The 21727-nt window shown below is 41.5% G+C and overlaps 1 protein-coding gene across 4 annotated transcripts in view; it reads left to right on the forward strand.

Moving 5' to 3' along the window:
- FYB2 (FYN binding protein 2) overlaps positions 1-21727 on the forward strand; it is a 123406-nt gene that overhangs the window by 37423 nt on the left and 64256 nt on the right. For 3 of the 4 annotated variants that reach the window (XM_027537125.1, XM_027537123.1, XM_027537124.1), the window contains exons 2-4: positions 12049-12787; positions 16704-16865; positions 19084-19117. In XM_027537125.1, the coding sequence (XP_027392926.1) occupies positions 12049-12787; positions 16704-16865; positions 19084-19117 (935 nt within the window). The remainder of the gene's footprint in view (positions 1-12048; positions 12788-16703; positions 16866-19083; positions 19118-21727) is intronic. The other variant, XM_027537126.1, reaches the window with a different exon arrangement.

Genomic DNA, 21727 nt, shown 5'->3' on the forward strand with positions numbered 1-21727 from the left:
GGCCTCATGATCTCTTCTCTATGTTCTCAGAGCAGACTTTATACCTTGTATCTAATAACTTTGCTTTATGCTAGAATGATCAATTTGTGCCTGCTTCCCTCATTCAGCAAGTTCTGAAAGGTCAGGGACTGTTTTGTTCTTTTCTAAACTGTAGTATAATTGACATAAATCATTATATTAGTTTCAGGTATGTAACATAATGATTTGATAATTATATATACTGTATACAGTTTATACACTGGAAAATGATCACTTCAGTAAGTCTGGAAACATCCACCACCATGCATAGATACAAAGTACTTTTCTTGTAATAAGAACTTTTAAGGTTTACTCCCCTGGCAACTTTCAAATACGCAATACAGTGTTATTAACTGTAGTCCCTATGTGGTACATTACATACCCGTGACTTATTTATTCTATAACTGGATGTTTGTACTTTTTGACTTTCTTCACCAATTGCTCGTATCTCCCAGCCCCCACCTCTGGCAACCACCAATCTGTTCTCTGTATCTACAAACTTGATGGAGTTTTTGTTTCGTTTTTAGATTCCACATTAAGTGAGAACGTACAGTATTTTTCTTTCTCTGTCTGACTTATTTCACTTAGCATAGTACCCTTAAGGACTATCTACATTGTCAAAAGTGTTATTATTTTATCCTTCTATGGGTGACTAATACTCCATTGTATATGTGTATATAACATTTTGTGTATCCATTCATCTATCAACAGGCATTTAAGTTGTTTCCATATGTTGGCTATTGTAAATAATCCTACAGTGAGCATGGAGGAGCATGTCCTTTTGAGGTACTGTTTTCCTTTGCTTTAGAGAAATAATCAGAAGTGAAATTGCTGGAGATCATATGGTAGTTCTATTTTTAATTTTTTGAGGTATCTCCATACTGTTTTCCATAGTGGCTGTACCAGCTAACATTCTCATCAACACAGGGTTCCCTTTTCTCCACATCTATTCCGCCTCTTGTTATTTCCTATCTTTCAGATAATAGCCATTTTAACAGCCGTGAGGTAATATATCATTGTGGCTTTGATTTTCATTTTCCTGTTTATTAATAATGTTGAGCACCTTTTCATGTACCTGTTGGCCATCTATATGTCTTCTTCGGAAAAAAGATCTGTTCAGATCTTTTACCCATTTAAAAATTGGTTTCTCTGTTACATTACAGTTGAGATGTATGAGTTTTTATATATTTTGGATATTAAACCCTCAAGTGTATGCTTTGCACGTGTTTCCATTCAGTTCATTGTCTTTTCATTCTGTTATTATCTCCTTGGCTGTGCAGAAGCTTTTTAGTTTGATGTAGTACCATTTGCCTTTGTTTTTGGGGTCAGATCCGAAAAGGCTGTCACCAAGACTGATGTCAAGGAGCCTACCACCTATGTTTTCTTCTGTGAGTTTTGTGGTTTCAGGTCTTATATTCAAGTCTTTAATCCATTTTGAGTTGATTTTTGTGTATGGTGTAAGACAGTAGTTTGATTTCATTCTTTTGCATGTGGTTGTCCAGTTTTCCCAATACTGTTTATTGAAGAGACTGTTCTTTCCCTGTTGTATATTCTAGGTATCTTTGTTGTAAATTAATTGATTGTATGCATGGATTTATTTCTGGGTTCTCCATTCTGTTCTGCTGATTGAAATCTATGTTCTTATGCCAGTACCAAACTGCTTTGACTACTATAGCTTTGTGATGTTTAAAATTAGGAAGTATGATACTCCAGCTTTGTTGTTATTTCTCAAGTTTGCTTTAGCTATTTTGGGTCTTTTATGGTTCTATACAATCTTTAGAGTTGGTTGAAATTTTTATAGGGATTACATTGAATCTGTAGATTTCTTTGGAATTCTTTCCATTTATTTGGGTCTTCTTCAATTTCTTTCATTATTAATGTCTTTTTTAAACCTTAATTCTTTTTAAGAAATTTTTATTGAAATATAGTTGATTTACAGTGTTGTGTTTAGTTTCTGCTGCCACCCTTATGGCAGAAAGTGAAGAGGAACTAAAAAGCCTCTTGATGAAAGTGAAAGAGGAGAGTGAAAAAGTTGGCTTAAAGCTCAACATTTAGAAAACTAAGATCATAGCATCTGGTCCTATCACTTCATGGCAAATAGATGGGGAAACAGTGGAAACAGTGGCAGACTTTGTTTTTTGGGGGGCTCCAAAATCACTGCAGATGGTGACTGCAGCCATGAAATTAAAAGACGCTTACTCCTTGGAAGGAAAGTTATGACCAACCTAGATAGCATGTTCAAAAGCAGAGACATTCCTTTGCCAACAAAGGTCCATCTAGTCAAGGCTATAGTTTTTCCTGTGGTCATGTATGGATGTGAGAGTTGGAGTGTGAAGAAAGCTGAGCGCTGAAGAATTGATGCTTTTGAACTGTGGTGTTGGAGAAGACTCTTGAGAGTCCCTTGGACTGCGAGGAGATCCAACCAGTCCATTCTGAAGGAGATCAGTCCTGGGATTTCTTTGGAAGGACTGATGCTAAAGCTGAAACTCTAGTACTTTGGCCACCTCATGCAAAGAGTTGACTCATTGGAAAAGACTCTGATGCTGGGAGGGATTGGGGGCAAGAGGAGAAGGGGGCGACAGAGGATGAGATGGCTGGATGGCATCACTGACTTGATGGACATGGGTCTTAGTGAACTCCAGGAGTTGGTGATGGACAGGGAGGCCTGGTGTGCTGCAATTCATGGGGTCACAAAGAGTCAGACATGACTGAGTGACTGAACTGAACTGAGTGTGTATATGTCAGTTCCAATCTCCAAATTAAAACTATTTTTAAAATTTATTTATTCTTGGCTGTGCTGGGTCTTTATTGCTGCACAGGTGTTTTTCTAGTGTAGAGCAGGAGCGACTCTAGTTGTGGTATGCAGGCTTCTCATTGCTGTGGCTTCTCTTGTGGAGCATGAAGTCTAGGGCATGTGGACTTCAGTAGCTGTGACACAGGGTTCAGTAGCTGTGGCTCCTGGGCTCTAGAGCACAGGCTCAGTAGTTGTAGTCCACAGACTTAGTTGCTCCGTGACATGTGGGTACTCCCAAACTAGGGATCAAACCTGTGTCTCCTGCATCAGCAGGCAGATTCCTTACCACTGAGCACCAGGGAGCCCCCAGTCTCCTAATTTATCCATTCCCCTGTTTTCCCCCTAGTAAACATAAGATTGTTTTCTACATCTATGACTGTATTTTGTAAATAAGTTCATTTTACCATTTTTTAAGATTCCATGTGTAAGTGGTATCATACAATATTTGTTCTTCTCTGTCTGACTTGGCTCAGTATGACAAGCTCTAGGTCCATCCATGTTTCTGAAAATCGCATTCTTTTGTTCTGTTTTATGGCTGAGTAATATTCCATTGTATATATGTGCCACCTTTTCTTTATCCATTCCTCTGTCACTGGACATTAAGGTTGCTTCCATATCTTATCTATTGTAAATGGTGCTTCAGTGGACTTTGGGGTGCATGTATCTTTTTGAATTATGGTTTTCTCCAGATATATGCCCAGGAGTGGGATTACTGGGTAATATGGTAGTTCTTAGTTGTTTAAAGAACCTCCATACTGTTCTCCATAGGGGTCTACCGATTTTCATCCCCACCAATAGTGTAGAAAGGTTTCTTTTTCTCCACACCTACAGCTTCTATTCATTGTCTGTAAATTTTTTAATGATGGCCATTTTGACTGGGGTGAGGTCATACCCATTTTAGTTTTGATTTACATTTCTCTGATAATTAGTGATGTTGAGCACTTTTTCATGTGCTTTTTGATCATCTGTATGTCTTCTTTGGAGAACTATTTATTTATATCTTACACCAAATTTTTGATTGGGTTGTTTGGTTTTTGTTATTGAGCTTCATGAGCTGTTTGTATATTTGGGAGATTAATCCGCTGCTGGTCACTTTTTTGCAAATATTTTCTTGCCTTCTGAAGGTTGTTTTTTCAATTGTTTGTGGTTTCCTTTGCTGTGAAAAAGGTTTTAAGTTTAACTAGGTCCCATTTGTTTCTTTTTGTTTTTATTTTTATTACTCTAGGAGGTGGGTCAAAAAAGATCTTCCTGTAATTTATGTCAAAGAGTGTCCTGCCTCTGTTTTCCTCTAAGAGTTTTATGGTGTCTAGACTTGCATATTGGTCTTTAATCCATTTTGAGTTTATTTTTTGTAAATGGTGTTAGGGAGTGTTCCAGTTTCATTCTTTTACATACAGCTGTCCAGTTTTCCCAGCACCACGTATTGAAGAGACTGTCTTTCCTCTGTTATATATTCTTGCCTCTTTTGTTATAGATTAGTTGACCATAGGAGCATGGTTTTATCTCTGGACTTTCTATCTTGTTACATTGATCTATATTTCTGTTTTTGTGTCAATATCAATTGCTTTGATTACTTTAACTTTGTATTATAGTCTGAAGTCAGGAGCCTGATTTCTATAGCTTCGTTTTTCTCTCTCAAGACTGCTTTGGCTCTTTGAAGTCTTTTGTGTTTTCATACAAACCATGCAATTATTTTCTGTAAGACATTTGTAAGAAATTCTGTAAGAAATTTGGTAATCCCATTGGTAATCTGATAGGGATTACATTGAATCTATAGATTGCTTTGTATAGTATACTTATTTTGATAAAATTGATTCTTCCATTCAAAGAAAATGGTATATCTCTCCATCTGTTTGTATCATCTTTGATTTATTTCATCAGCATATCTTTTTACCCAATGGTTCTGTAACTTTGTTTGACAATCAGTGGTTAGTTCTCATTCACATTAACTCTCTGTAGATTTTTAAAAGTGGTGACAGGTACATAAGTAACCAACATATAGAGCTTATTTGATGAATTTTCATCCTCGTTACTATACTGTGGACAACTGTACCAAATTCACTGAGCTCTAGTAGTTTTCTGGTGGCATCTTCAGGATTTTCTGTGTATAGTATCAGGTCATCTGCAGTGACAGTTTTACTTCTTTTCCATTTTGGAGTCATTATATTTATTTTACTTCTCTGATTGTTGTGGCTAAGACTTCCACATGTTGAATAGAAGTGTAAAGAGTGGACACCCTTGTTTTATTCCTAATCATAGAGGAAAAACTTTGTTTTTCACTGTTGAGAATGATGTTTGCTGTGGCTTTGTTGTATATGGCCCTTATTATGCCCACTTTTGGGGAGTTTTTTTTTTTTAATCATAGATGGATGTTGAATTTTGTCAAAAGCGTTTTCTGAATCTCTTGATTTATGTGGTTTTTATTCTTCAGTTTGTTAGTATGATATATCATGCTGATTGATTTTTAAGAATCCTTGCATGCTTGAGGTAAATCCCACTTGATCATGGTGTATGATCCTTTTAATGTACTGCATCTATTTGCTAGCATTGTTTTGAGGTTTCCTGTGTCTATATTTATCGGTGATACTGACCTATAATTGTCTCCTTTTGTGCTATCATTGTCTGACTTTGGGATCAAGATAATGGTGGTCTCATAGAATGAGCCTGGGATTGTTCTCTGTAATTTTTTGAAAGAGTTTCTAAATGTTCAATAGAATCACCTGTGAAGCCACCTGGTCCTGGACTTGTGTTTGTTGGAAGTATTTAACCACAGTTTCAATTTCAGTACTTGTGATTGGCCTGCTCATATTTTCTATTTGTTTCTGGTTCATTCTTATAAAGCTGTACCTTTCTAAGCATTTGTCCATTTCTTCTAGGCTTTCCATTTTATTGGCATATAATTGCTTGTAGTTGTCTCTTATACTCTTTTGTACTTCTCTTGTTTCAGTTGTAACTTTTAAAATTTTTAATTTTACTGATTTGAGTCCTCTCTCTTTTCTTCATGAGTCTTGCTAAGTTTTTATCTATTTTGTTTATGTTCTCAATTAACCAGCTTTTAAATTTTGTTGATCTTTGTTGTTTTCTTTGTATCAATTTCATTTATTTCTACTCTGATCTTTATGATTTATTTCCTTCTACTAACCTTGGGTTTTGTTTGTTCTTTTTCTTTAGTTGCTTTAGGTATAAGGTTGATTGTTTATTTGGCAGTTTTTCTTGTTTCCTGAGGTAAGATTATTATTTTTTATTTCCTCTGATTTCTTCAGTAATCTCTTGGTTGTTTAGTGGCATATTGTTTAGTCTCCATGTGTATTTGTTGTTTTTCACTTTATAGTTTTTTTTCCTGTAATTTATTTCTAATCTCACATCATTGTGGTCAGAAAAGAGGTTTGATATGATTTCAGTTTTCTTAACTTTTAATGAGGTTTGATTTGTGGTCCAGTATGTGATCCATCCTGGAGAAGGTTCCCTGTGCTCTTGAAAAGAAAGTGTATTCTGCTGCTTTTGGATGGAAAGTTCTATAAATATCAATTAAGTTCACATGGCCTAATGTGTTATTTAAGGCCTGTGTTTCCTTATTGATTTTCTGTCTGGATCGTCTGTCCACTGATGTGAGTGGAGTTTTAATATCCCCCACTATAGTTGTGTTCTGTCAATTTCCCCTTTTATGGCTGCTAGTATTTGGCTCGTATTTGTGATGCTGTTATGTTGGGTGCCTATATATTTACAACTGCAACATTTTCTTCTTGGATTGATCCCTTGATCATTATGTAGTGTCCTTCCTTATCTCTTGTAACAGTCTATTTTGTTTGATCTAAGTATTGCTGCTCCAGCTTTCTTTTGATTTTAATTTGTATGGGATACCTTTTTCCATCCTCTTACTTTCAATCCGTATGTGTCCCTAGATCTGAAGCGGGTCTCTTGAAGACAGTATATGCAGGTCTTGTTTATGTATGCATTCAGTTTGACTATGTCTTTTGGTTGGAGCATTTAATCCATTTATAGTTAAAGTAATTATCAATATATATGTTCCTGTTGACATTCTCTTTATTGTTTTGGATTTGTTCTTCTAGGTCTTTTTTCTTACCTTCTGCTTTTGCTCTCTTGTGATTTGATGTCTATCTTTGGTGTTGTGTTTGGGTTTTTCTTTTGTGTGTGTATGTATCTATAGATTTTTTTTTTTTTTTTGGTTTGATAGTCCCATGAGGTTTTGATATAACAGTGTATGTACAAACATTGTTTTAAGTTGCTGGTCTCTTTCCCACCTAGAGAATTCCTTTAGCATTTGTTGTGAAGATGTTTTGGTGGTGCTGAATTCTCTTAACTTTGGCTTATCTGTAAATCTTTTGATGTCTCCATCAAATCTGAATGAGATCCTTGCTGGCTAGCGTATTCTTGGTTGCAGATATTTCCCTTTCATCACTTGAGATATATTGTGGTGCTCCCTTCTGGCCTGCAGAATTTCTGCTGAAAAATCAGCTGATAGCCTTATGGGGATTCCCTTGTATGTTATTTGTTGCTTTTCTCTTGGTGCTCTTATATAATTTGTCTTTGTCTTTAATTTTTGTCAGCTTGATTAATATGTGTCTTGGTATGTTCCTCCTTGAGTTCATCATGTATGGGACCCTCTGAGCTTCCTGGGACTTGAGTGACTATTTCCTTCCCCATATTAGAGAAGTTTTTGACTGTAATCTCTTTGAATATTTTCTCAGGTCCTTTCTCTTTTTCTTCTTTTTCTGGGACCCCTAATGCAAATACTGGTGCATTTAATGTTGTTCCAGAGGTCTCTGAGGCTGTCTTCATTTATTTTCTTTGTTTTTTCTTTACTTTATTCTATGGCAATGATTTCCACTTCATTTATGGGGTTCTTATGGGGTTTTGTCATGTTCCTTCATTTGCAACATGTCTTATGTCAACTTTTCTGTTTGTAGTCTCCTTTCTACATATTTCAGGATCACAGTACCTCTTGCTTCTGGTGTCTGCCCCCTAGTGGGTGAGGTTGCTCCAGGGGCTTATGCAGGTTTCCTGGTGGGAAGGACTGATGCCTGCCCTCTAGTAGATGGAGCTGGATCTTGTTCTTCTAATGGACGGGGCTGTGTCAAGTGGTGTGTTTTGACGTAGCTATTAGCTCAGTATGGCTTTAGGCAGCCTGTCTGCTGATGGGTGGAACTGTGTTCCTGTCTTGCTGGTTCTTTGGCCTGAGGCATGACAGCTTGGAACCTCTAGGTTGTTGGGTGGGGCCAGGTCTTGGTGCCAAAATGGGACCTATGGGGGAGCTCAAGCCAATCAATATTCTCTGGGGCTTCCTCCACCAGTGTCCTTGCCCTCACAGTGAGCTACAGCCAAAGCCCACCTCCCAGACCCCTAGTTAGGCCTAGCCCCAGTTCATGTAGAGGTACTGCTTTGTGCTGGTTCCCAGTGCGTGTGAGACCTTGAGTGCAACCTCCAAGAGAGAAGTCTCTGTTTCTCCCAGCCCTGTGGAGCTCCTGCATGCAGGCCCTGGTGGCCTTCAAAGCCAAATACTCTGAGGGTTTTTCTTTTCAATTCCTCACATGGCCTTGGAAGGCTGTTTTTTATATGGTAATGTCCCTGTGCAGTCTCTGTATGTTTTAAATTTTTTGATGTGAGGACTGTTTTAGTACGGATATCTACTACCCCTTTCCTCAGTGTATGCTGGCCATTATCCCCTTGATAGGAGATGTGACTGATGTTGTGGTGACCTGAGCCTGCGATGGATACTGAGCAAAGCTCCCCACCCCCACTTTCTCTGTGTTGTTACTTCCCTGTCAGGGGCAAGTCTGCTCCCTAGTTATTGGAGTAGAGGTCCCCAGATCTGTCTCTGAGCTGTGTTTCTGATTTGCAGCGTGAGAGAGGCAGAGTTGGAGCGCTCCCACTGGGAGAAAAGTCACTGAGTTTTCCTCCTCTGGAGCTATTTACCTGTGTGTGTGTTCTGTTGTGTCATTTTTCACCTCTTGTGCTGACTCACAAATTACACTATTGTTGAAACTGCTCTCAGCCCCACCTTAACCATGGTTATAGTGGCAGTTGTTCCTGGTTTTTCTCAGGCCTTGTTTTCACCAAGCCACCAGTGCAGATCCCCCAAAGTCATCCCAGGACTGCAGTAATCATGTGCCTGGATCCACTGTGGGAGTTAATGGAGACAGCTCAGATTCGGACCTGCTCCAGTCCCCCTGTGTATGTGCCCACAAAGCCCACAGCTGCTAAAGCTAGACCCATCTCAGATGCAGGAGCACTCATCCATTCAGATATTCTGCAGGTGCTAAGTTTTCAAAGCCAGCAGCAGTGGTGTAAATCTATGGTTCTTGCAGCCATGACGAGAGAATCCAGCTCTTCTTCCTTTGTTGCGTGACCCCAGGGGCTTAACTGTGGTTTCAGTCCCACCTCTGTGTGTGTTCCTCCCAGCAGCACCTGTACCTGAGACCCCTCTAAGGCCAGTGCGGGTGGAGGCAGCAATGGGCAGGGTGTGCAAGCCCACTGGGGCCAGCAGGGCCAGAGGAGGTATTGGCAGGAGGGAAGTGGGAGCCTGCTCAGGTGGGTGCTCTTCCTAGTGCCCACCAAGGCAGGGGACAGGGGCAGGGGGCACAGTGGGGGCCCTGCCTTTTGTGCACCACTCAGCAATGGCATTTTGCTTCTCTGGCGGCCCAGATTTCTTTCACAAACATTCCTGATTGTGGAACTCCTTATTCCTGCCCCTTCAGATCTGTCTGTTTGCAGCCAGTAGCTGTTCTCTTCCTGAACCCATTCTCCAAGCCCCACATTCCAGCACCCAACCCCTTCCACACCAGTGAATGTGACTCAGGCTGGGGCATGCAGAGCTGCAGCACAGACCGTTCATGTAGGTCTAACACTGTCCTGCCTGCCACAGACCAGTGTCTGTACTCCCTTTCCTCTCTGTCCCAGCTCTCTCCGGGGGAGGGGGAGTGGGAAGCTGTTGTTTAATGAATATAGTGGTCCAGTTTTCAAGATGGGAAGAGTCCCGGACATTCACTACAGTGTGAGTGTTCTGAACATTACTGTACTATACTACACATTTAAAAATGGCTATAGTGGTAAATTTAAAGTTAAGTGTATTTTACCACAATTTAAAAAATATTAATCACTGAGGTATATACATCTGTCGTGTCATGTGTTGCAATAACCCTGAACTGTTAGTAGGATATCCCCATTTTATAGTGAGGAGCTTAAGGCTCAGAAAAGTGAAGTAAATTGTCCAAGGCACATGACTGGAATGGCAAAGCTGAGCCTCATACTCGGATCTGCTGGTTCCATGCCCAGTGCTGGCTGCTAGCACATAAAGGGAGAGGAAGGTCAATGGAATCAACTTGACTGCTGGTTGAAATATAAGAAATTAACCCTTGGAAGTTTGTGAAGAAAGCTATAAATGTGTGTGTAGGGATATGTGTGTGTGTGTGAGTGAGAGAGAAAGAAAGGAGGAAGAGAAGGAAGGGGATGGAGGGAGGGTTGAAGAAAGAGGGAAGAGCATGCAAGCATGCTTCCAGACACCTGCTTCATACTTCCTGTTCAATATTCCTCCCTTCCTAAATCTTCAGAGGGAAGGTGTGAGTCAACTGTAAACACAGTGAGAAGAGGTCACCCAACAGTTATTCCTTCAGCAGGCAAAATCCGAAGTTACCTGCATGGAGATTGTCTGTATACCTAAAATTAAGACCCTTAAGATGATCGGAAGAAGTTGATGGCTCTTTGGAAATGGCTCCATTAGATGTCCTCCTATGCTCTATCCACCCACCACCTCCTCTGAAGACAGAAAATGCCAAAATACATTTACAAAAGTAAATTTAGTGAGGGTTGGTCGGGGGGGACTGGGAAGAGCACTGCACAGGCCTCGAGCCCAATCCCACCTACATAGACCACCAACTTACTGTATGATCCTGTGCGTGTCCCTTCCTTTGCTCCAAGGGTTGGCCTGCTGTTACTACCACCATTTTCATTCACTGAATTTGGGTGGAATTTAAAGTAGAACACAATCTCCCAAGGAGAGTCAAAAATACAAGAGCATCATCTCGTCCCTTTTAAATAGCTTTTATTTACTATGTGCCAGGCACTGTGATGGACTCTACATATGGCAGCCCTCATGCTTCTACTGCTTGCAAGTTATTTTTATGATGAGACTTCACTGATGATACCAAGTTTCCCAAAGTATTTGCCTAGATGATAAAGAGTGGAGTCAGAAATGGAACATGTACCTGTCAGGTTCCAAAGATTGCTCTTGTCTCCACCCTATGATGTTAAGCTCAATAGCCAGGCAACATGGAGCCAGGGAAGGAGTTAGTCTACCTGTCAGCCACAGGGCAAATCTTGTGGAGAAGGTGGGCATTATTGTTGCAAGAAAGCAGTTGACAAGTAGATGGGGGGATGCATTGGGGGAGTGGGAACACATAAGCAGGGTGGTAGAGAGTATAAAGTTTCTAGAAACTTGTCAATTATCCTTTTGGTTTCAGTTCAATTCAGTTCAGTCGCTCAGTCGTGTCCGACTCTTTGAGACCCCATGGAATGCAGCACGCCAGGCGTCCCTGTCCATCACCAACTCCTGGAGCTTACTCAAACGCATGTCCATTGAGTCGATGATGCCATCCAGCCATCTCATCCTCTGTCGTCCCCTTCTCCTCCCACCTTCAATCTCTCCCAGCATCAGGGTTAAGTGGTGGTAAAGAATCCATCTGCCAGTGCAGGAGATGCCAGAGATGTGGGTTTAATCCCTGGGTTGAGAAGACCCCCTGGAGGAGAAAATGGAAATCTACTCTAGTACTTTTGCCAGGAAAATCCCATGGGCAAAGGAGCCTGGAGGGCTACAGTCCATGAGGTCACAGAGTCAGACACAACTGAGTTACTAAGCACACACGCACATGTTGATCTGTGGCTGAGATCATAATTCCACAACTTTTGTTCTTAAATGCCACATGAAGGGGTTTATTTGCACAGGCAGCAGAGAGCTACCAGAAGTTTATATCAAGGGGTTTATCAGCAATTGTTAGTGCTATATATCTTATAAGCATTCTTTGTATGTTGTGAAGAAATTAGGCACACCTGCAGTGTTTCAAAGAGCATGTAGTTAGTTTCACTCTGCCTCACGTAGACAGTAGCATTACTGATACTACTCAGTAGATAAGCAATGGCATTACATCAGCACCTAGAGCCGCTTAGCAAGCACAGTGAAGTCAGCTAATGGTGCTGCTTGTTTCTTTTCTTTTATGCTCTAGGAAGGATTAAGAAACTTCAAGGAACTTCGAGCCAAATTTCAAAATCTTGATGCATCATCTCTTTCAGGACCTATCAAATTCCCAGCAGGTGTTTCTCAAAAGGGAGACTTTGGAAGCAGACAGTCCATGAAGACTTCGGCCAGTGGGAAACCCCCCTCATCCAGCCACAATCAGCACTCACCCAACTGTGCTGATGGTGATCCCCAGCCTCTTAAACCCCAGCAAGTGAAGGGGACTCAGAAGAGTGAGACTCAGAAATGTTCTAATTACCTGGAACAGCCAAGTTTTCCTGGTTCTGCAGTAAGGTCACAGAAGGCTTCTCCGCTGTTAGATGTGTATCAGTCAAATGGTGAGATAGCCAATAAGAAGAAAGTCATGGTGAATGATAGCTTCAGAAACAAGCTCTGGAGCTGGGAGGTTTTATCTCAGAAAAGTGAGACACCATCCATCTTTCTCCCTGCCAGTTGTGGAAGCAGGGCCTTCCATCTAAAAGAGCAGAAAAGTATCAAGCTGACTTCACAGGAGCCCATGGAAAATATGGAAATAAAAGAAGCCCAGTCCCTACCTTCCCACAGGCACCTGATGGCTCAAAGAAGATTGTGTGCCATCTCTGAAGATCCCACCGTTCAACCTTCTCAATGTAGCAGGGAGAGCGAAGCAAACTCCAGTCCTGAGAGGAGCTTGACAGGGAGCATCTGTCACCCTGTCTATGACAATGAGCTCACCAGCCAGACCTCAGGTAAGAAATCAAGCCCCCACAGGCCTAGGGGGAGGGATCACTGTATTTCTCTAATTTGGAGCTTACTGGCATGGGTGGTCTTATATGTGGCCTGGCCAGTGTTTGTCCCACACTCTAGCACAGATATTCTAAGCCCATCTGCTAGATTATAACTTCAGGTTTGGATTAAGTGATTAATCTCCTGGAATTATATGGAGAGACAGGTGGGACAAACCCAGATTTGAATCCTTTAGCTCTGCTTCTTACAAGATGCCTGAACTGGGGCAGTCTGCTTAACTTCACAAAGCCTGGTTTCCTTTCCTATCAATCGATCCATTGCCAGTCTTCCTTGTCTTAATAAGTAGCACAACCACCCTCCTATTTGCTCAGGCCAAAAATCTAGGAATCATATTCTGTTCCCCTCCCCTATCCACCTCCCTGCCTCTTTGTTTGTAACTAATCATTGTTTGCAGCAAGTTCTTGGCTCTGTCACCAAAATACGTTCTGAATCTCCTGACTTGCTTCCATTTCTGCCTTCTGCTCAAGTCTACACCACTGTGGACCATCTCTTCTTGGACCACTGCAAGGTCCAGCTGGTCTCCCTGCTTTCACACTCTTGCCCTCTTGTAGTCTATGCTCCTCCTCACAGGTACAGTGATGCTCTAAAGCATTAATCCAATCATATCACCCCCCTGCTCATTTCAACTTTAGCTGTCTTACTGTGGCTCATACAGTTTGCTCCTTGCCAGCATCTCATACTCTCTCCTCTCTCACCACGTTGACCTTCTTTCTATTCCTGATATACCAAGCTAGTTCCACCCCAGGGCCTTTATACTTGCTGCTCTCTCTGTCTGGAACACTTTTCCTGTAGAACTTTGACATCTCACTCCTTCACTTTATCAAGGTCACCTGCTGCGTGTGGACCTTGTGGATCACTCTATCTGAAATAGCCACCCACCTCCAGCAGTCTTTTTCTTACATGGCTTTAGTTTTCTCTCACTTACCCCTATCTAGTTTGTTATGTATTTGTTTACCCCAGTAAAGTATAAGTTAAGTGAGAATAAAAACTGTCTTCTTTACCACTGTATCCCCATAACCTAAAAGAACAAGGCCCGTTTCAATGAGTTCTCAAGAAAGTATTCTTTGAATAAATGGCTGGCCGGCTGGCTGGCTCTCTTGCTTATGATCCTGTTTGGTTTCTCTTTCCCTCGGAAGAGCGTCTGAACTATTTACTGCTGACTTCATAGCGCTGCTGCTTTCGGTCCCTGCTGATGTCTCGGACTTACTTCCTGCTGTCTTTCCCGGGCTCACTAGCCTATAGACAACATCCTGGAATTCCTTGCTGTTTTGTGAACAGACTTCATTATGACTCAGGACCTTATGATTTCTGTTCCTCCTTCCTATATAATACTTTTCTTTGATCTTTCCTTCATTACCTTTAGGTCTAAGTTTAAATGACACTTTCCCAGATAAGCCTTCTCTAGCCAAAGATCTCTATCTAAAGTTTATTACCTCACCACCAAGAATTCACATTCTTTCATATCATCCTGTTTTATTTCCTTTATAGAATTAATAGATTGCTGTGATTTTCTCTTTTAACTTTTTAAAATTGAAGTATAGTTGATTTACAATGTTGTGTTAGTTTCAGATGTACATCAAATGATTCAGTTATACACACACACACACACACACACACTCTCTCTCTTCTATTCTGTTTAAGATTCTTTTCCTGTATAGGTTAATACAAGATAGTGAGTTTAATTCCCTGTGCTTTCCAGTAGGTCCTTGTTGGCTATCTATTTTATGTATAGTAATGGTACATGTTAATCCCTAAATCCTTATTTGTCCCACGTCACCGCCTTGTTATGGTTTTCTTATCTGTTTATCTGTTTGCATGTTTATCATCAGCCTCCTCTATTGGAATGAAAATTCTTGAGGGCAGAACTCTCTCTTTTCTTGTCCTTAACTCTAGTTCCAGCTCCTAGAACAATGCTTGGAATATAAATTATTGTTGATGAAGGGATAGGGAGGAAGAAAGGATGAATGGGAGCAAGGAGAGATGGGAGGAAAGAAAGGTCTAGATAACCTAGCTGACAGAGCTGCTGGGAGGATCAAATGGGATAACCCATGTAAATTGCTTAGCACAGTGCCTGATAAAAATTAGGAGCTCAGTTAGTAAGTAAGTGATCATGCACTTTTACTGTCTTCTCTATTATCTGATAAAGACTAAAATCTCTGACTTTGCAGCTTATACTTCAAGTCTTAGGAGAAAGGAACTTTGGCCCTAACTATGTAACCCCTGCTAGTGGGGCTAGAAGGACCCCTGCTCCTTGACTGCAGAGGATAGCAGGGCCTTGAGGGGGTTGCACTGATGTTTTTGTAAAACACTAGCCAAGTTTCTTTAGTTTTACCATGTGGTCAGCCACTGTGTTATGTCAACCAAAAGTCAAGGTACTTGAATAATATAAGATTTTGTGCTGTTTTTGGTGTAGAAAGCCTATGCAATATTTATATATAATGTTGGAGTTTCTGTTGGTTAGCTCATCAGGGCAGAACAATAAAATACATAAAATTGGGACTGTCCTGGAAAATTACAGGATATAGAATCCACAGGTGCCCAGGTACTACAAAGCCAGCCTTGAAACCTGTTCTAGATATTGGAGCCCTGGACATCAAGAGACCAGTTGTTACTCCTCTTCATGTCTCCCATATTATTTGCCCATCATGAGTGCCTGGCGAATCCTTTCAGGGAATAGTCATTGTCATTGTCCATTGTCATTGTGCATTTCTGCTGATGCTGGTCCTGTGCTTGGCACTGAGAGGAGATCCCTAGGGCTTAGTTGCTTCCCTCTAGGAACCTACATTCAGTGGGAAGATAGACCAGCCCTTCTCATATGTCACAGCACTGATGGAGAGGTGGTAACAATGTGATAGGTGATACTGAACAAAGAGTGGTTGATTATGAGCTGGTTTTCTGGTAGAAATCAAAAAAGGTATCATTGGAGGAGGGTCTTAAAAAATGAGTCAAAGTTCACCAAGGGAGGAGTAAGGGAACAGCATACCAGAACAAGAATGGCATGAACAGTTCAGTTCAGTTCAGTCGCTCAGTCGTGTCCGACTCTTCGCGACCCCATGAACCACGGCACACTAGGCCTCCCTGTTCATCATCAGCTCCCAGAGTTCACCCAAACCCATGTCTATTGAGTCGGTGATGCCATCAACCATCTCATCCTCTGTCGTCCCCTTCTCCTCTTGCCCTTAATCTTTTCCAGCATCAGGGTCTTTTCAAATGAGTCAGCTCTTTGCATCAGGTGGAATGAACAAAATCTTGGATATTTGAGAGCTATTTAAGGCTTTTGAAATCAAATCTGGACTTGTAATAACCTAGAAAAGAATCAGAAAAGGATCTTATACACATATAAAAACGGAGTCATTTTGCTGTATACCTGAAATGAACACAACTTTATATACATATACACGCACACACAAACATATGACTCACTATGCTGTACAAACACAACTTTGTAAAATAACTATACTTCAAATAAAAAAGTGAATTAAAAATAGAATAAAAAATAAAAAGAAAAAAAAAGAAACTGCAAAAAATATTTATGAAATCTGAAAAACTGAGAAGCCAGGCGTGTGAGCAAAAGATGTTGGGACTGAAGGTTGGGGAAGCAGGATGGTAAAGTGTGGTAAGAAAAAAAAGTGTAGACTGATGCTGTGTGGTGTTTTAATACCAGAGGATGGAGTGAGTGGACGGCAGCTGAGGAGACTGAGCTTCATCCTCTGGGCAGCTGGGATGGTGGCCAGATTGGGTTCACATGTTGATCAGGACACTCTGGCTACTGGGTGGAGAATAGGTGGGACGGGAGTGAGACTGAGGCCAACCATGAGATGGAAATAATGACCTATATTTTGGACTCTTTGTGCCCAGAGGAACAGCCAGATGTCAGGCATCCACAACTCCCCAATACCAAGCCACTGCCTTCCGTCGAGTCCCTGGGTCCTCCTCCCCCAAAGCCGCCAAGGCCCCCAGTCGTGACCCTCCAGGCCTTCCAGAGGCAGGCAGCTGCTCTTTCCAAGCCCGATGGGGAAGGTAAGGAAACACACACACAGGCCCGTGCACAGCCAGCCAAGGGGAGTCATGGCTCCCGTGCCCCTGTCTCTCTGTCACCTCCCCCCGCTGCATCAGCTCCCAGGGGACGGTGCCAGACTGCTTTTCTGTGGGGCTGGACATCCATCACTGCGTATTCTCATATAGAGGCTGTGGCAGCTTGCCCGTGAAATGACAAATCTGTGAGAATTGGCCCCTTATCGCTCTTGGGCCAGCCTGCTTCCCCTGAGAGCTTTGCGTTTGATCACTGGGAATCTGTCCAAGAGGAAGAAAAAGAAAAGTAGCTGAAGAGGGAGGCAGGGAGTCTTTGTTTTCCTACAAAGCCTGTGTTGTCAACACAACCAAGTGGAGTAGGAGAGGGGGAGGGAGCGGAGAGAGGAAACTCAGTGTGAACTTGACCTGGGATGGTGATGGGAGTCACCAGGGCCACTGTGGGAATGGACTGGAGGGCCCCACCCTGCCCCCACTTGTCCTCCGTTCCATAGCCTGCAGCGTCCCTGCTTGGCAGCCTTCTTTCCGTGCTCATGTGTTTTCCTCTGCTATGCAAGGGAGCCTTCTCACCCCCTTCTACCTCCATAGCCTGACCCCACTGACACGGTCAACGCCTTCGCTCACGTTTGCTCTAAGGAAACACGAGGTGAATGTACACTTTGGGGCGATGTGTAGTGCGGTGCTAGCGTTTTTCTTACTGTGGCCACGAGCACCAGTGGACAGTACACTGAAAGAGCTAATTCTTCATTCATTTCTTCTTAGCTTACTGGTTGCTCATTTGACTGCTTTGGGCAACCTCAGGGTGAAATTTCTTTAACTCAGTGGTTCTCAAACATCAGCATGCATCAGAATCAACTGGAGGACTTGTTAAAATACAGCTTTCTGGGTCCGAACCCAGAGTTCTGAGTCAGTTGGTCTGGATTTGTGCTTAGTCGCTCAGTCATGTTCGACTCGGCAACTCTTTGGACTGTAGCGTGTCAGACTCTGTCCATGGGATTTCTCTGGCAAGAATACTGGAGTGGGTTGCCATTTCCTCCTCCGGGGGATCTTCCTGACCCAGGGATCAAACCTGCGTCTCCTTTGTCTCCTGCATTCCAGGTGGCTTCTTTACCCACTGAGCCATTGGGGAAGTCCGGTCTGGGTTTGGAGCATTTGAGAATTTACGTTTTTAACAAGTTCTCTGGGAGACACTGATGTTGCTGGTCTGGGGGCCATGCTTTGAGAACCACTGCTAAAAGTCACCTTAAGTCATATCCTAAAAGGAAATTCTGTAACGAGAAATAGAGCTCTTCTAAGTGTACTTTGATAATAGGGCTATCTCTATATCAAAGAGGGTGAAGTTTGATTTTTATAAACATTAAATAATTCAGGCCTCAAACCATCTCTCTGAAAGAGAAAAAAGTTGTCAGAGAACAGAGGACTAAGTTTTGGGGAATAAAACGGGCTCCCCATTTTATTAAATTTTATTAAACCCCAGCTCCCTCATCACTGGCTCTTTAGGTTTGGTCGTGGGACCCACTGAGCTTCATTGTCCCTGTCTGTAAAATGGGGATGATAGTAACACTCCTCTCGTAGGATGATTGTAAGGAGAAATGAGATGAGGCCTGGGAAGACTGAACAGTGCCCAGCACAACAGTAAGCGCTCAGCGAAGGCACTCTTACCACTACCTCAAGCATGCATTGAGCAGCTGCACTCTTCTTTCCCGGACTCTGTGATAGAAACAAGACATTAGTTACAGCAAGTGCTGTTAGAGCTAGTGGACATCCACAGGGCAAAGGGAAAACAAGAACATCAACCCGGGTCTCATACCATTGAGGAAACTGGGTGAAGAGTATATGGGGTCCCTCTGTATTATTTCTTACTACTGCATGTAAACCTACAATTATCTCAAAGTGGAAAGTTTAATTAAAAAAATTTTTAAAGAAACAAGAAATTAAGAGATAAATCCCATAGGAGTTTCAGGGCCCAAGGAAGTCAAAGTCTAATATAAAGAGACTGCAGTAATAAATAAGCACCATAAAGTGTGTGTGAATGCTACATGTAGTCCCTGGCAGTCCCTGGGTGCTGGGGTGGGGCGGGTAAGCTGCACCTCTGCATTTTCTCTGGTGGTGGGAGGGGGTCAGGTCATTGTACAAACAGTTCACTTAAACAGACTGCCACTAACATGTCTTTTTTTTTTTTTTTCCACCCTGCATCTTGCTCTTGCAGAAGCTGCAAAAGAAGGCAGCCTGCCTCCAGTGAGGTGAGTACCCATTTCTTAATTGTGCAGCAATGCAGCCCATCAACGAGGCTGCTTAGTCTGCCCTAAAGCAGGCAATAAGCCCAGGTCAGGTGTCTGTATTTCTCAGAAGAGTTGGGGGAAGAAGAGATAACAAACCGCAACCAACTGCAACTTTTGATTAAATGAGAGATTAAATAAACTGCATTTAACAACTGTGCTGATGTTAAGTTGCAAAGATGGGTCTCTGGGGTCCTTTTATTTACGGTACAGTTGGGCTCAGTAAATTGAAACATCAGCCTCCTAGTAATAAATCGGATTAGAGACTACAGAGTGCTGTGGGCAGCTAGTAAGATCCCCTGGAGAAGGCAATGGCAACCCACTCCAGTACTCTTGCCTGGAAAATTCCATGGATGGAGGAGCCTGGTAGGCTACAGTCCATGGGGTCGCAAAGAATCAGACACAACTGAGCGACTTCACTTTGCATGGGACAAAGGCCTTTCTGGCTCTGGTGCGCTCATTGTAATACTTTTGCCGTGGAAGTGTCAGTCTATGTATTGCGCCTCTGATGTGTCATGTGTTGAGCTGACCACTTTATACTGAGGTTCTCATGTCCTCTTCTCAAGAAGGCTGCAAAGTTTCTGGCTCTGTTTTCATTTTATAGCTAGAGATACTTCGGCTCAGAAAATTTGCCACTTGCAGAGCCATGATTCTAACCCACGTGTTCCTAAACTATTTTTTTTTAAGCTGAGATATAATGGATATGTACAACTGTGTAAGTTCAAAATGCACAATATATTGGTTCAGTATACATATTTCACAATATTGTTACTGTGGTAGCATTAACTAACACTAGCTCACACCTTTATCACCTTACATAATTATCATTTCTTTTGAAAACAGTTAAAATTCTAGTCTCTCAGCAAGTTTAAGTTTATAATACAGCATTTTTTTTTTTTTTTAACTAGAATCCCTATATTGTGCGTTGAGTTTCCAGAATTTATGTTGCAAGTTTGTACTCTTAACATCTCCAGTTTCCCCACTCCTCAGTCTCTGGTAACCACCATTCTACTTCTGCTTTTACAAGTTCAGGTATTTTATTTTTTTAAGATTCCACATATAAGTGATATCACATAGTATTTGTCTTTTCTCTGACTTATTTAGCATAATGTCCTTGAGGTTCATCCATGTTGCAAATGGCAAGATGGCATTTTTCAAGGCTGAATAATATTCCATATATATCTATCTTTATATATACACACACATATATCACATTTATAATATATTACATTCACATATCTTTAACATTTGTTATCTATCACATTTACTCACATATATATCTACTATATACACATGTACATTATATATATCTCTCTCACATCTTCTGTTGATAGACATTTTGGTTGTTTCCATATCTTGGCCATTGTGAGTGATACTGCAGTCTACATAGGAGTGCAGCTATCTGTTGGAGATCCTGTTTTTGTTTCGTTTGGGTATATACTGAGGGTAGGACTTCTGGATCATATGGCATTTCAATTTTTAATTTTTTGAGGAACCACCATACCGTATTCCATAATAGCTGTACTAATAGATATGCCCAAACTGTTTTGAGTGTATCACCTTAACTCCTTCCCAAAGATGCTCCTGTTCTCAAGAAGGTCAGTCTTAGAAGGAAAACTAAACCTAAAAATGATCATACTACCTATTCACTCATTAAATGTTTATTATAGTAGAATGTTTTACATTTTATAATAGAGAAAGGTACAAGTTTCAGAGGTTGCAAAAATGTGGAGAGATCGCTTTTCCTTGGGAGGGTCAGGGAAGTTTTTTTTATAGAAAACATATCAGTTTGCTATTACTACAATAATACTCCATAATAACAATATAACAATAGTAAACACAGTGAGTATGGGTTCAGTTGATCTGGGCTAGACTCAACTGCCTGGCTCATATGTTGCAGACTATCCAGGCAATCTTGCAAATACTGACTTAGAGTAAAACACTGAAAGGTTACATGGCATTGGGCAGGGATCCAGGAAGGGATGAAGAATAGAGGCATTATTTCAATCAACCTAGCAGGGAAGATGCAACATATGAACTAAGTATTAAGGATAAACATCTGTCAGAAAACACAGGAAAAGACATCATAACCAGAACCAAAAAGTGTGGAGTATCCTGTTTTCTTTTGGAAACTGAACTAGTTGAGTTAGAGTATAGAAAGTATAATAAGAAATGGGAAGGAATGCGTTGTTAGAGGGAGATAGGTACCAAATAATGGAGGATTCTGTACACCAAGGATTGGATGAGATGATCTGGTTCAACAAGGAACAAACTGCATGGAGCTAGATAAAATTCATGTGCTTTGGGAACCCCGTTCAATTACCTATTTGAAACAGTTCAGTGATGACAGGGTAAGTCAGCTGCCTTCTATGTGCATTTGCGTGAAAGAGAGAAAAAATTAGACAGCTCGGAGATGATCTGTACCATTTACTCTATGAATGTGGGCCCCAGTGTCACAGTTTGAGGGGACAATGCACTTCTGCTGTGCTCTAAGTTGGTCTTGATTCCCTCTTGCCTTGAATATTGTGAGCATCTCAGTGTGATTATGAGTGCACTGTGATAGTAGTGTTCAGC

The sequence above is a fragment of the Bos indicus x Bos taurus genome, chromosome 3, assembly GCF_003369695.1.
Source record: "Bos indicus x Bos taurus breed Angus x Brahman F1 hybrid chromosome 3, Bos_hybrid_MaternalHap_v2.0, whole genome shotgun sequence".
Taxonomy (NCBI): Eukaryota; Metazoa; Chordata; class Mammalia; order Artiodactyla; family Bovidae; genus Bos; species Bos indicus x Bos taurus.